General features: G+C 36.4%; 1 protein-coding gene across 1 annotated transcript in view; it reads left to right on the top strand.

Annotated features, from left to right (window-relative positions):
- Positions 1-15,501, top strand: part of GALNTL6 (polypeptide N-acetylgalactosaminyltransferase like 6) — a 1,232,148-nt gene that overhangs the window by 1,108,083 nt on the left and 108,564 nt on the right. The window contains exon 9 of the mRNA XM_002709470.4: positions 13,578-13,685. Within this exon, the coding sequence (XP_002709516.1) occupies positions 13,578-13,685 (108 nt within the window). The remainder of the gene's footprint in view (positions 1-13,577; positions 13,686-15,501) is intronic.

A 15,501-nucleotide genomic window follows, 5' to 3' on the forward strand; every position in this document is an offset into this window, starting at 1 on the left:
ATACCAGGCAAATGAAGCTTCCTGATCTTGAACTGTGAACCTCAAAAATGTAAGCTAAAGCAAACCTTTCCTCACAAGATGTTCCTCAGAAGAGGATATCAAAAAAGTGAAAAAATCTTTGTTCATGGATTGTAAAAATTACTATTATCAAAACATCTATACTACCCAAAGCAATTTACAGATTCAGTGAAATCCCCATAAAAATTCTAAGGACATTTGTCTTAAAACTAGAAAAACAATCCCCAAATTCTTATTCAAAAGACCTTGAATAGCCAAAGAAATCTTAATGTAGAGGCATCACAATACAAGATTTCAAGACATACTACAGGGCTTTATAATCAAAATAACATGGTACCAGCATAAAAATAAACGTTTAGACCAATGGAACATAGTAGAAACCAGAAATAAGTCCATGCATCCACATCCAACTAATTTTTTTGACAAAAGTGCTAAATACAGTTTCTGGAGAAAAGATAGACTCTTCAACAAATGTTGTTGGGAAATTAGATTTCCACATGTAGAAGTTGGGAACAACATGCCAACCCTATACCCAATATAAAAATCAACTCAAAATAAACCAAGGGTCTAAACTTGGACCTTAAACTGTCAAACTACTAGAAGAAAATGTAGGGAAAACACTGCAAGACATTGACATAGGCAAAGACTTTTTTGGATAAGATCTCAAAAGCACAGGCAATAAAACAAAAATAGGAAAATGGAACTACATCAAGAGAACCTTTGTTCAGCAAAGGAAACAATGGACAAAATGAAGAGATAACTGACAAAATGAAAGAAAATATTTGTAAACTATGCATCTTATAAAGGATTACTATCCAGGATATATAAGGAACTCAAGAAACTCAACAACAACAAAACAAATAATCCAGTTAAGAAATGGGCAAAGGATATGAATAGGCATCTTTCAAAGGAAGAAATACAAATGGTCAAGAGACACATAAAAAATGATTAGTATCACTAGTCATCAGTCAAATGCAAATAAAAAGCACCAGGAGGTATCATCTCACTCCAGTTAGAATGGCTATTCTCTAAAAGTCAAAAATAACAAATACTGGTGAGGCTGTGGAGAAAAGTTTACCCTAATACATTGTTAGTGGAATTGCAATGATTATGTGCAACCATTATGTAAAACACTATGGCAATTCCTCAAAAAAACCACAAATTTATCTACCATATGACCTAGATATTCCACTTCCAGGAATATATCCAAAAGAAGTAAAATCAGCATATCAAAAAGATATTTCATTCCCATGTTTATAGCAAAGATACAAGAAACTAACCTGGATGTCCATCAGCTGATGACTGGATAAGGAAAATGTGGTATATAAACATGATAGAATATTACTCAGAATATAAAAGAATGAAATCCTGACATTTGCAACAAAATGGATGGAACTGGAAGTATACAAAGTGAAGTAAGCCAGACCAGAAAGACAAATGTCACACACTTTCTCTTATATGAGGAACTTAATACAGAGAAAGTAATAAAATTGTGTTGTTGTCATATTACTTGGTTTATTGTTGCAAATATTGCTTCACCAAATGATACCATGTGATAACTTTCCTCACTTTATGATCATTTTCATGAATCGCACATTTTGTTTCTGCTTCTTTCTCTGTCTCTGCCTTTCAAATAAATTGGTGTCTATTCTGTTACATCTTTGTCAAAATGCTGTTATGTTGATTATTACTAATTCAAAAGGTGAAAAAATCATTTTAATTTTAACTTACATTTTTAAATTGAGGATGAATCAATTTCCATGGCTAAGAGTCATTTGTATTTCTGTTTCTGTGAACTGTCTGTTCCAATATTTTGCCTCAAGCTGGACCAGGCCAAAGCAGGAGTCTGGAACTCAATCCAGATCGCTCATCTGGGTGGCAGGAACCCAATTACATAACCCATCATCTGATGCCTCCCAGAATGTGTAGTAGCAGCAAACTGGAATCAGAAGCAGAGCTGGAACTCAAACCCAGGCACTCTGACCTGGATTTCCAGCACCCTAAATACTGTGCCAAACACCCATTCCTGATTTCAGACCTTTTGTCTGCACCAAAAGAAACCTATGTTTTAATTCCCCTTTTCCACAAACTTTCTGAAGTGTTTGGTATCTATTAAAGCCTATTACATGAAAGACACTGAGACTATAAAAGTCAACAGGAGTGACAAAGGTATCTACCTCATGGAATTTAGTGTGAGAAATAGAGATAATTTTTTACATTGTAAGTGCTAAAAGGAAATCAGCCAACATTATAAAGCAGGAACCATAGGTTAGACAACAGTTATATTTGACTGTAATGATGTTTCTTAAATGTCTGCACCTATGTGTCATGGCAAAAGCAGGTACAATGGGCTATACGCTTCTCTTCCCTCTCCCCATTTCTACCATATTAAACTCAACATCTGACCTGATACACCTATGTGGTCTCTCTTAGCCTCAAGAAACTTCTGGCTTTAAAATCCTCTTATTGGAAAAGTTTTTGATTGGGTAGTTATTAAATACCTTTTTAAACACAATGGAATCTTAACCTAATCTTAACATTGATTTGTTAATATGTTTACATAAATCAAAATTGTTTGAATACAAATTCTAGAAACAAATCTAAGGTGCAGATAAGGCCAACACCTCTAAGCTAAAGGCAGAACTTTGGTCCACTTTTGGTGTCTGTGTGAGCACAGAGAACTGGTCTTGGTTCCAGGGTGTTTTCACTCACATCCTCCTTTCCACAGGTTCTGCACCCAGGGGTGGCTCCTTTTCCTCAACTCCTCACTCCTCCTACCTGGAGTCTGTCTTCTCCAGCATCACCATGAAGCTGTTCACAGCACATGTGCTATGTGTTACACAATCCACAAACTGGAAGGAGAAACTCCTAAACAAAGACATACAAGCATCCCAAAGAAGGGGCATTGTTTCCTGGGCCCCTGTCCCAAGCTGGTCTCTGCCCCAGCTCCCAAATTTACTACCTTCTCATACTCTTCTCATTTTCCAAGTCAAGCCTCCAGCACTCTAGCAAAGAACCCACAGTTTTAATTAATAAGCACTTTCCACTTTCTGCATAGTCATCTGAAAACACAAAAACCTCCTAGAGTGCTTAATTTATATTCCTAAGAGAGTTTATTTGCCTCCCTAGAAGGACAAAACTCCATCTCATTTTAGGAATGTATTCTTTTTCCCTTAAGCCATCTCTCTATAAACTACCATGGTGATGCTTTGTACAAATGGTTTGTTAGAAATAAATTTAGCCTTATAATATGGGCTCATTAGAAATCCTTTGTATGCCAAGGATGTTTCTAAAATGTTTTATGTACCTTGTCAATGCTTTTATGAGACAGCTATATTAGAGACTACACCTTACTTCTGAGCCTGTAAAGTACCTCAAAGTATAGTTGCATTTTGTATCTAAAATGTGACAGAAGCCTTTTTATGGCATACCATATACCTGCAGGTACAAAAGAAGATATTGAAAGTTGTTCCTATGGGGGTTTTTCCCTGTAATATTTAGCCTAGATGACATAAAATATTCATTTTAAGCCAACATTCCCAGAATTGATCTTCCAGAGAAAATATTAAAACTACTCTAAACACATTGAAAAACTCAAAGATAAACAGAAACAGCTGCTGAATGTCTCACAAGTCACTCTGAGATTCATTTCAATTACCCAACAAAAGGTACCTCAGGTGTAACAGAGCGTTTTCAAGTTAAATTTTGTGTCTGTTATATATAAGCCTAACGGCAAGTGTGAATTCCTTCCAATTGTTACTTCCTTTATGTCAGAAGCCATTTTCCTAATTCCCAGCTTAATTTTATTTTAGCTTTTATATATAGTTGTAAAGTGAACAAAACATAACCATTTATACAGCATTCAGTGTCTGTGTTAAGGTCAATTTGATTTCTTCTTGAAATCCTGTTATATTATTATTTTTTTTCCAAACTTTTGAATTTTCTGTTGCCTTGTTTTCCTAACAAGAAAAATGAAATATGATGTAATCACTCTAATGCCTTAGGTGTGTAAATCTACAAAAAGCTTGTGTCAGCCTGCCCACCAGTTCCTGAAGTATTTGGTAAAAGTTACAAAAATTATCCATGCAATTCCCAAGCCCATCACCCAAATCCAAACGCCATTATTATAGTGAGCTTCTTGGTTGTATACACACATTAACTTTAGAGATATAGGATTTGACTTTTGTAATCTACATCATTGTCAACAATGTTAGTTGACCCAAAATCCCCTCCGCCCCTCCAAACTGTGAGAGTGATGGTGAGAAATACTATCCCTATCTCCCCCAACACGTACATTCGCATACTTGCCTGTTGTCATGTGCCCTAACCCCCTCAGAGGTCAACATGTGAATACACATCATCCACCTCCTATAGTCCCCCACATACCAAACTATAAGTCATTCACTAGGTAGACAATTTCATTTGACCACTATTCTTAAGTACACATTATTTGCCACCTAAGAATGCTGTGTGTATTACTTGGTCTTTACAACCACCTTATGAAGTAAATGCATCCCTGGATTTGCAGGAAATGAAACTGAGGGTCAGGAAATCATCCTAACCTGTTTGGTTCAATCCTGGTCCACCATAACCTGTCATGAAAATAAGCCAACCTATTCTCAGCATAAAAATAAAATAACTTTTAAATACGATTATGAACCCTTAAGAGTGTTCATATTTCTTATTTTAGTAAAATGCTGTCGTATTGAATGTGGCTAAAAATTAGTAAATAAAATCTTAAAATGATGTTTTAAACCAAAGAAACCCTCTGCTTCAACGAAGTATCTGTTGCAGTGATATTCATCTAAGTAGCTTTGGACTGAAAGTGCTTATTTCAAAGTGCACCCTGGGTGCTGCTAGACTCTTAAAAGTTTGTCATTTAGACTCGGTTTACAAGGAAGAAAACCAACTATGCTAACTTAGAAGAAAAGGAGGAGATGTAGAAGAAGCTCACATAAACAAACTGAAAAAGCTGTGGAAATGGATACGTTTCTTGGAAACTTCAGGGCCTCAAATGCGGCTCAGGCCCTCCCTTGGACTTTTCCCTGTCCCTCCCTGTGTCAGCTTCACTGCCTCCCACCAACTTGCCTCCTGCCCTTCAGACCTGGCCACTGAGAACTACTCAGCTTTCATTTTCAGCATCACCACCAGAGGGAGTTTGTATGGGATGTGATCTCAGTGAAGGACTTAGTCCCTGTCCTTAGGAAGGTAGAATACTTGACAGCCTAACTAAGGGACAAAGAAGAATCAGATGTTTAGATATTCCTATAAAAGAAGAAATTATACTTATTTTTAGCAGACAATGAATCCAGAAAATTTAAGTAACAAACTGAAAATCTGGAGGCATATGAGACTGCAATAAAAAAGCAAATACTTTTACTTCCAATGTATCATCTAAGCTGTAGAAATAATGAACTAAGGGAAATGAAGGATTATGTAATTAGCCATATTTTACCCAAAGAAGAACTGTGAAGAAATTCAAGGCCATGTTTTCCTCCCTAAGGTTTAACATCTTGAATTGAGTAAACCAAGTGATACAATGGTTTTTAAATTTCATTCAGTACCTAATTGCTGCTTTTAAGAATGCTTGATGTTGCTGTATATGTAAGCACTGCTTCTCAAAGGAGTGATCCTGTAACCCCTGCATCACCATGCAGACCTCTAGAAACTCCTTAAATACAAGATAGTTTGGACATGATTTTTTATGCTAATATAACAGAGCATTTATTTGAAAAAAAAAAAAATCCTAAACAGCTAGCTCAATAGAGACTTTCCCCCGGGAATTAAAAACAACCATATTTTCATTAAACCTGTAGGTGTATTTTCCAATTTCTGCTTTTCTTGCATTCTGATCAACAAATAGAAAAGTGAGGTCAGGAAAAGCCAAAATAAGCTGTTCTCTTTTTTTCTCCCTATCTCAAAGAATGACCTCAAAACCCAGGTTTCTAATAATAAAGCAAAGCGGTAGTGTGTGGAGGTGTGCTTTCCCATATATCTACTCTTTTTAGATCAAGTCAGGCCAAAAGGTGCAGTTTTATTACATCCAGCCAGGAAAGTAGTTTAATGACAGACATGACTCTCTGCAATATTTACCCACCAAAGCTTTCAGATTAACAATTAATACTTTAATTTCCAAATAGATGATAAAATTGTTGATAATTTGGTCTTAAGTTTTTCACCTTTAACCTGTCCAAATCATGCCATATAATTAGAAAGTTATTTTCCAGTCCCAGACATGTAATTACTTATTTATATAGTGTGTGCCATGTTTCTAACATCAGCTACCTCTTTATTTTTCAATAAAATACTTGTTAATGAAAATAAGCTCAATAGCTTTTTACTTTGAAATTTGTTTTTTAATGTACTAGAGATCACAGCTATTATTTTTAACAGAAACTACAAACTGGGCTATATTTAAGTAACTTAATTATTTGGAATTAGCATCACTTTATAAGCCAATAAATCATTCATTTATCCTTTCATTCATTCAACAAATACTTACAGAGCACCAACCATGTGTCTGGCACTATTCTAAGTGCCTAGAATACATCACTCGATGAAAGATACAAAAATAACTCCCCTTTGTTGTAGAGAGAGGCTGACAAACAATGAACATAATAAAAATGTGTGGTAACTACCAAGTTAGAAGATGATAACTGCTGGGAGAATAGAGGCAGAGAAAGGTGATGAGTACTGAGCATGCAAGGACACAAGATGTGAAAGTGTTTGGGGCAAGAGGATTTGACATGAAGATGAGTAAGTTAGCCACAGATTGTTCCAGAAGAAGAGAATTCCAAGCAGAGGAAACAAGCAGAACAAATGCTGTAAGTTGGAAGGGTGTCTGGCTTGTGAGAACAACAGAAATTAAACAAGAATAACTTGGACAGAGGAAGAAAAGGAGGGACAGAAGAGCAAGAGAGGAAGTTAGAAATAGAGAATTTTGAAACAGTGCTTAAATACATATATTTCAGGAGAATTTAGATCACAATCTTCTTTTTTAAAAAAGATTTATTTTTTGTTTGCAAGTCAGAGTTATAGAGAAAAAAGGAGAGACAGACATACACACACACGGTGTGGGGGGTGGGTGGAGATTTTTCTATTTGCTGTTTTACTCTCTAGATGGCCACAATAGCTAGGGCTGGTCCAGGCCAAAGTCAGCATCCAGGAGCTTCATCTGGGTCTCCCACATAGGTGACAGGGGCCCAAACACTTGCACAATCTTCCACTGAATTTCCCAGGCCATTAGCAGGGAGCTGATAGAAAGTGGAGCAGCTGGGACACGAACCCACAACAATATGTGGCAGCCGAGTCACAATTTTCACATAACATAATATGCTTCACCTTATACCTGGTAATAATGTTCCTTCATAATCCTTCTAACAATAGATTTTGTACTGAAACTGATTTCAAAATCCATGTGAGCAGCATAATTGTATGATTCCATTTAATTTAACATTCTGTATGTCTAAATTCCAGTTTGTGGCTGATATTGAAAAATGATTTAAAAATAAGACAAACACTCCATTATTCAGTCAATTTGAACTATATTATGAAAAAATGCCTTGTGTTCATTCATGGGTAAAATAATGTTTCTTTAAAATATTTATGTTGTAAAGAAATACAGATTTTCCAAGAATTAGATACTTAAGTATGGCATGATATAAATTTTTTAAACTATCAGCACATCAAACTACCAGAGAATTTTTTTTAACAATATAAACCACATCTTTCAAAACAAATACAGAATTTGATTAACACCACAACAGTTGTGCTTTCCTAATGAACCATGTTCCCACACTGTTTCCCAAATGCATCTCTCTACTGTATCAAAATGTGGTTGCTTCTGCTAAAATAGGTATAGTTACTGGGAAGTCTGAAAAATAGAAAGAAATATATAGTGATATTCATGGCATGGAAACAAAAATAACTCTGAGATTAGGGACAATTACAGCAGTATGAGCATGATAAAAGGGAAGATGGCCCTGAGTTTATACAAACCAATACTAAACTAGAAAAGTCATAGAAGCAGAAGTATAATTGAAACAGAAGTTGACCATGTATCAACTACTTGATAAATATTCAATGAGTATCTATTATGTGCTAAACCCATCAATAGTAGCTATAGATATAATAATGAATAAAACAGTCATGGAACTTATAACCCAGTGAGAGAAGTAAACATTAAGCAAATCATACAGGAACACACAAATAAATCACCTAATAAATTGCACTTAACATATCATTTCATATTTCTTACGGGAAAGGTTGATCAGCCCCACAAAATAGTGGGAGCAATATGGCCATCTTTTTTATTTAAAAAAAAAGGCCACAGCAACAAATTACCATCTTCTAATTTCAGATGTTAAGAAGAAATCTTTCCCTTAATATTTTTATGTCTGACCAAGAAAAACTGTGAATTGTACACAGAACTATGTAACATTCTCCACCCTTTTTTTCCTACCCTTCCATCTGTTATCTAATTGCTTTCAAATTCTACCTCTTCAAAATACAAAAGTAAGAAATGAAGTGTATTAACCAATTGTTTGTGTCTTTAAAATATCTGTGGTAGATATTGTGGTACAGCAGGTAAGACTGCCACTTGGAATGTTTGTATCTCATACCAGAGTGCCTGGGATTGGGTCCCACGTCTGTTTGTCATACAGCTTCTTGCTGTGTACAGGCAAGGCAGCAGAAGACGGCCCAAATACTTAGAATCCTGCCTCCTGGCTTAAACCTGGCCCAGCTCTGGTTGTTGCTGGCATTTCAGGAGTAAATCAGCAAATGGAAGATCTCTCTCTTAACTCTCCACACCCCCCACTCTCCCTCTTTGTCTCTGTCTCTCTGCCTTTCAAATAAACAAATTTAAAATCCTGAGAAGAGCTACTTAGTAAGGAAAAAAAGATTTGACTGACAGTTTGGGAATTTCATAATTCAAATTCAGATGATGCATTGGTTTAGGTACCTGATGTGGCAGGACAATGGTGGAGGGACATAGTGATCCAGGAAGCACACAGGGAAAACATACTTGTTTTGTGTTCATGACTCTCTCTTAATAAGTTATCATGATCCAATCATGGAGTTCCGCCATGGCAAACTAATCAGATCCAGTCACTTCCCAAAGGCCCCACCTCTAGACACCATAATTGGATCAGATACTCTCAGTAAGCCTCTGTTGTTCATGTCACAATTTGGTACAGGTTTGGAAGAGGAAGAAGAATATACTCTGCTCAAATCAACTTCTTAGCAGCATAAGTTCCATCTCTTTGATGACTACCATCTTCCAGGTAGAGTCTGTAAGAAAAAGGGGAAAGAATAGAGAGGAGACAAAACACAAACTTGTACCCAGACCGAATTTATTCAAAGAAAATCAATCCACAGAGGTTGTTGTCCAACTGCCAGCATGCACACAGACTGGACATGTGGCAGAGTGCGCAGACTCCAGCAAGCTGGGCCTTTTTATATCTTAGGTGGGCTAGGGGTGGGGGTTGGGAACAGTAGGTGGAGGTGAGCTTCTCCATACTGATTCTTCAAGTTTGGCCCATTGGCTTCCAAACCTGGGAAAGAATGGAGGGAGTGGGATGGGGAACAATATAGGTGTGAGACTGAACTGGTCTCTTGAAAGAAGGAAGAGGTAACAAGAACCTAAAATGACTGAGGCTTATGTCCTTATCCCATCAGAGTCATCTCCTGAATCTTCTGCAGTTGATCAGTTTCTGAGGGAGAAATGAAATTATGAAGAAGGTAGAGAAGGAAGTTCACTCATAATTTCTTTGACCCAAAGGTGATACATATCACTCCCATCTACATCCCATTCAGAAATAATCACATGGTCTCATCTAAATATACAGGAGGTGGAATTGTAGGTTCACAGTGTACTAAGAAATTGGTACTTGCCATCAGGTAAAAACCTATACTGAGCTGTTGACCCAAGTACCTACACACAGCCTTTGATTTGGCCTAAACTTTTTCAAAATTGAGTCATCTTAGAGAGTTACATGACAGCTTATAATAATGAGTGTCCCCATGGATGTGTAAAATCTATGTGGTCTTTTACTACCTATCTTCAGTCACTTATGTTGTACTCTACTGACCTAAGAATTCACAAGCCCAGGGCTGGCATTGTGGCACCTCAGGTTAAACCACCACCTTTGATGCTGGCATCCCAAATGACTACCAATTCACATCCTAGCTGCTACATTTCTGATCCAGCTCCCTGCTAAAGTGCCCAAGAAGGAAGCAGAAGATGATCTAAGTATTTGGGCCCCTTCCACCCATGTGGGAGATCTCTGGAGTTCCAGGTTCCTGGCTTTGGTGTGGCCCAGTTCCAGACATTACACCCATTTGAGTAATAAGCCAACATACAGAAGATCCCTCTCCCTCTCCCCCTCCCTCTCTCCCTCCCTCTACCTCTTACCTTCCCAGGGTGAAGTTCCTGGCTCCTGGCTTCAGATCAGCACAGCTCCGGCTGTTGCTGCCATTTGGGGAGTGAACCAGCAGAGGGAAGACCTTTCTCTCTGTCTCTCCCTCTCACTGTCTATAACTCTAACTCTCAAATAAATAATTAAAATCTTAAAAAAAAAAAGAACTTCCCACTAGACTTACCTCCTAAACACCATAATGTGATTAAATTTCCATCCCCTTAGTACTGTCAACTTATGACTCTGGAATTTAATCATCTGGATGAATTCAGAGCAAATCCTTTTCAAACCATAGCAGGTACCAAGGTCATATGGTAAAGGAACATGTACAGTGAAAGGTGGTGCCCAATTTTGGAAAATACAACTTTCTACATATGTTATCTTAGAACCATTAATTTCTAATTTCAACATTTGAAAATCATTTGTACCTGGTAGAACAAGGGCCAGCAAACTATGACCCACTGCCTTTTTTCTGTAAACAAAGTTGTATTAAAATACAGCCACATCTGTGAATTGGCAGAGTCGTAAAAAGACCACATGATCCTAAAAGGTGAAAGTACTTATAATCTGGCCTTTTACAAAATGTTTTGACTCTGTAGATGGGATGTTAATCAAGCTAGAGTTTATTTACTAGATTTCAAATCTCTGTTCTGAAGGTAGTTATTGTGGCTTTAAACAAGCCACTCAGCCTTTCTAAATTGCCATATTCCCACCTATGTAACTGGGGAAATAGTAAAGTCATTGAGTTATGACCATTAAATGAAATAATGCATGAAAAGCCATTCATAAATCTTAATTCTTGTTTCTAGAATTACCTTAAAGTATCAGCAGGATCAGTTGTCCATTTAAGTCATATGCTTGTTCCAAAGAGTCATATACCGCAGCTTTAAATACATCTACTAGTACAGGAAGCTTTATCTTTAATCATTCTATTAGAAATTTCTTCTTTCCAGTAAGTTTAAATATGTCCCTTAGAGATCAATGCTATCAATCCTTATTCTGTATCCTAGAGATTACATAAAGCATCTCTTCCAAATACTAGGTTCTTCTAATATTTGAAAAGAGTTTATCTGAATTTTGTCTTATCAAGAATACACATCTTCAATTCTTTCCATTACTTCTAAGACACAGTTTGCATCCTTCTCCTGCTTTAGTAATTCCCTTTAGAAGGAAATAGAACACATTTATTCAGAACTATAAAAGACTTCAGGGTCACAGATTTAGGCCCTCGATCCTTAAATTCTCCATATTATTATAATCACATAAGCTTTGTGCTCCTCAGTCTTTTCCCCACCCTTCTTGCTCTGGGAGAGTTTATTTTTTTAGATTCTGGGATAAGTCTTCATATTTACCCATTTATATGCTTCATCTTATATATCTCCACCTTATGTAGATCTTCCCAGATCTTGACTAGAGTTTAAAATATTCACTGTCCATCATCAGCTTTTTATCACCCACCCATATTTCTGGTGTCTTTATCTAAATCATTAATAAACATCCCATCAATTTGAAATTAATATTGTAAATAGTCCTGAACTCAATTAAAGCAACTAGTATTATTTTAATAATTGTATTAGTTCTGCCTTGGACTTCTACTGACTTTAATCATCATTTGTTCAGTCTCATTTGAGATGTCATTTCTCTTAGTGAAAGAAGTTGGAAGTAAATGTTAATGAAAATATAAGCATTTCTCTTTCTCTCTTTCAATATTACATTTACAAACAAGTTATGTATCTGTATTACTCAAGGATCTCCAGAAAAGCAAAGCCAACTGGACAGATTTGTTTTTAATAATTGACTCACGTGATTGCAGAAGCTAGTAAGTCCAAGGCTATCAAAGCGGGGACGCTGAGAAAAGTTACAGTTCAAGTTCAAAGATAGTCTGTTGTTTTATTAATACCTCCAACTGATTGAATGAGACCCACTCAACATTGTGGAGGGTAACCCACTGTACTCAAAAAAAAAAAAAAAATGCCTTCACAGAAAAATCTAGAATAAGGCAGGACATAACATCTGGGTACTATAACTCAAACAACTGACACATAAAAGTATCATGACAGTATCTCTATCTCTTTCAAATTCTTTCTTGCAATGAGTTTGTATGAAGCTTGGATTCATGTTTTGAGAACTGGTCCTTTTATAGTAGATAGTCTATTACATAAAGCTACAGTTAAGTTTGTGTCTGTCTGAGTGGATAAATGGTAGAATATAACCAACTAATTTTTTTTCTATATTTAAGTTTAGCATCTAAACACATAAATTAAGTTTAGCATTTCCTCAGTCCATAGAATATTGATGATGGAGAGAAATTAGGCCAACTATGGTTTATGAAGTTAGCCTTGGAGTGGGCATTTGGTTCAACAGTTAAGTTGCCACTGTGATACCCATATCCCATATCAGGGTGCCTGGGATCAAGTCACCTCTTCACTTCCAATACAGCTTCCTACTAATGTACACCTGGAAGGTAACAGATTATGGCTCAAGAACTTGGGTCCTTTCTATCCATATGAGAGACCTGGATTGAGTGCCTGCATCCATGTTTTGACCTGGCCCAGCCCTTAGCTTTTGCAGGCAACTAGGGAGTGAACCAGCAATGGAAGATGCCTCTCCCTCTCTCTCCACATAAAATGAAGATAAATAAATAAAATTTTAAATAAAAATTAAAAAATAAAGTTAGTACTGCTGTAAATTTAAGAGTCTAGATGTAATGAAGAATGAATTTGTTTTTGTTTCTAGTACTACTTTTATATTTAAAATTTAAAGCTGACATTTTAAACTCCAGAGTTATTTCCTCAAATGATTTCACAAATTATTTAAATGAATATCTATATAAATAATAAGTTATCTAAGCATTAAAGACTGATTCAACATAATATTTCTGATAAATTCTCTTAGAATAAAAAAAGGCAATGTGTTGTCTACAGAAATAAGACTTTACTGAACTAGTATTTTGCTTCTGGGCTTTAATGAATCTAAGTTTCTTATGTGGTTGCCTTTCCAGATTAGCCATTTATAATAAATAGAAATTACTGAGTTAGAAGCTTTTAAAGACTTTAAGATTTGTTTATTGAGCCGTGCTCTTAATTCCTTTTTTGGGTGTGTGTGGAATTCACTGATTTTTTTATACTTTCCTCTGTTTAGGTTTGGATGTGTGGAGGAGAAATGTTTGATGTTCCATGTTCTAGAGTTGGTCATATCTACAGGAAGTATGTACCTTACAAAGTTCCATCCGGGACCAGCCTGGCAAGAGTGAGTAACTGGGGATCAGAACAGGCTAGACTGGTTAGGGCTTTTTGTGGACAGAGTAATTGGCCTCACCTATGGTGTAATCTAAGCACAGCAGTACAGAAATGCTTTAGTTTATGGGGAGTTTCTACATCTTTCAGAGTTTTATTTCCATTGCTTAACAAAGTATAACTATAATGCTAATTTTTTATATTAATTATTTCAAGACATTTCACATAGGAGACATCTTCAAAAAGTTCACAGAAAGTATGTAATATGAAATAACTGCATACATTTCAAAACTTTTGATCATCTTTCAATTCCATTTTTCCATAAACTTGTAGGAGTACCCTTGTATATTATGTTTTTTTAACTTTTATTTAATGAATATAGATTTCCAAAGTACAGCTTATGGATTACATTGGCTCCCCCCCCCCATGACTTCCCTCCCACCAGCAACCCTCCCATTTCCTGCTCTCTCTCCCCTTCCATTCATATCAAGATTCATTTTCAATTTTCTATATATACAGAAGATCAGTTTAGTATACATTAAGTAAAGATTTCAACAGTTTGCACCCACATAGAAACACAAAGTGAAAAATACTGTTTGAGTACTCGTTATAGCATTAAATCTCAATGTACAGCACATTAAGGAAAGAGATCCTATGTTAGGAGTAAGTGCACAGTGACTCCTGTTGTTGACTTTACAAATTGACACTCCTGTTTATGGCATCAGTAATCTCCCTATGCTCCAGTCATGAGTTGCCAAGGCTATGGAAGCCTTTTGAGTTCACCGACTCTTATCTTATTTAGACAAGGTCATAGTCAAAGTGGAAGTTCTCTCCTCCCTTCAGAGAAAGGTACCTCCTTCTTTGAAGACCTGTTCTTTCCACTGGGATCTCACTCACAGAGATCTTTCATTTAGGGTGTTGTTGTTTGGTTTTTTTGTTTGTTTGTTTGTTTTTGTTTTTGTTTTTGCCAGAGTGTCTTGGCTTTCCATGCCTGAAATACTCTCTTGGGCTTTTCAGCCGGATCTGAATGCCTTTAGGGCTTATTCTGAGGCCAGAGTGCTGTTTAGGACATCTGCCATTCTATGAGTCTGCTGTGTATCTCGCTTCCCATGTTGTATCGCTCTCCCCTTTATTTATTCTATCGGTTAGTATTGGCAGGCACTAGGCTTGTTTATGTGATCCCTTTGACTCTTAGTCCTTTCATTATGACCAATTGTGAACAGAAATTGATCACTTGGACTAGTGAGATGGCATTGGTACATGCCACCTTGATGGGATTGAATTGGAATCCCCTGGTATGTTTCTGACTCTACCATTTGGGGCAAGTCAGCTTGAGCATGTCCCAAATTGTACATCTCTTCCCTCTCTTATTCCCATTCTTATATTTAACAGGGATCACATTTCAGTTAAATTTCAACACTTAAGAATAACTGTGTATTAATTACAGAACTAAACCAGTAGTATTAAGTAGAACAGACAAAAAAAAAATACTAAGAGGGATAACGTATTAAGTTGTTCATTAACAGTCAGGGCTATGCTGATCAAGTCACCGTTTCTCATAGTGTCGATTTCACTTCAACAGGTTTCCTTTTTGGTGTTCAGTCAGTTGTCACCGATCAGGGAGAACATATGATATTTGTCCCTTTGGGACTGGCTTATTTCACTCAGCATGATGTGTTCCAGATTCCTCCATTTTGTTGCATATGACTGGATTTCATTGTTTCTTACTGCGGTATAGTATTCTAAAGAGTACATATCCCATAATTTCTTTATCCAGTCTACCATTGATGGGCATTTAGGTTGGTTCCATGTCTTAGCTATTGTGAATT

This window comes from Oryctolagus cuniculus, chromosome 2, assembly GCF_964237555.1.
Source record: "Oryctolagus cuniculus chromosome 2, mOryCun1.1, whole genome shotgun sequence".
Lineage (NCBI taxonomy): Eukaryota > Metazoa > Chordata > Mammalia > Lagomorpha > Leporidae > Oryctolagus > Oryctolagus cuniculus.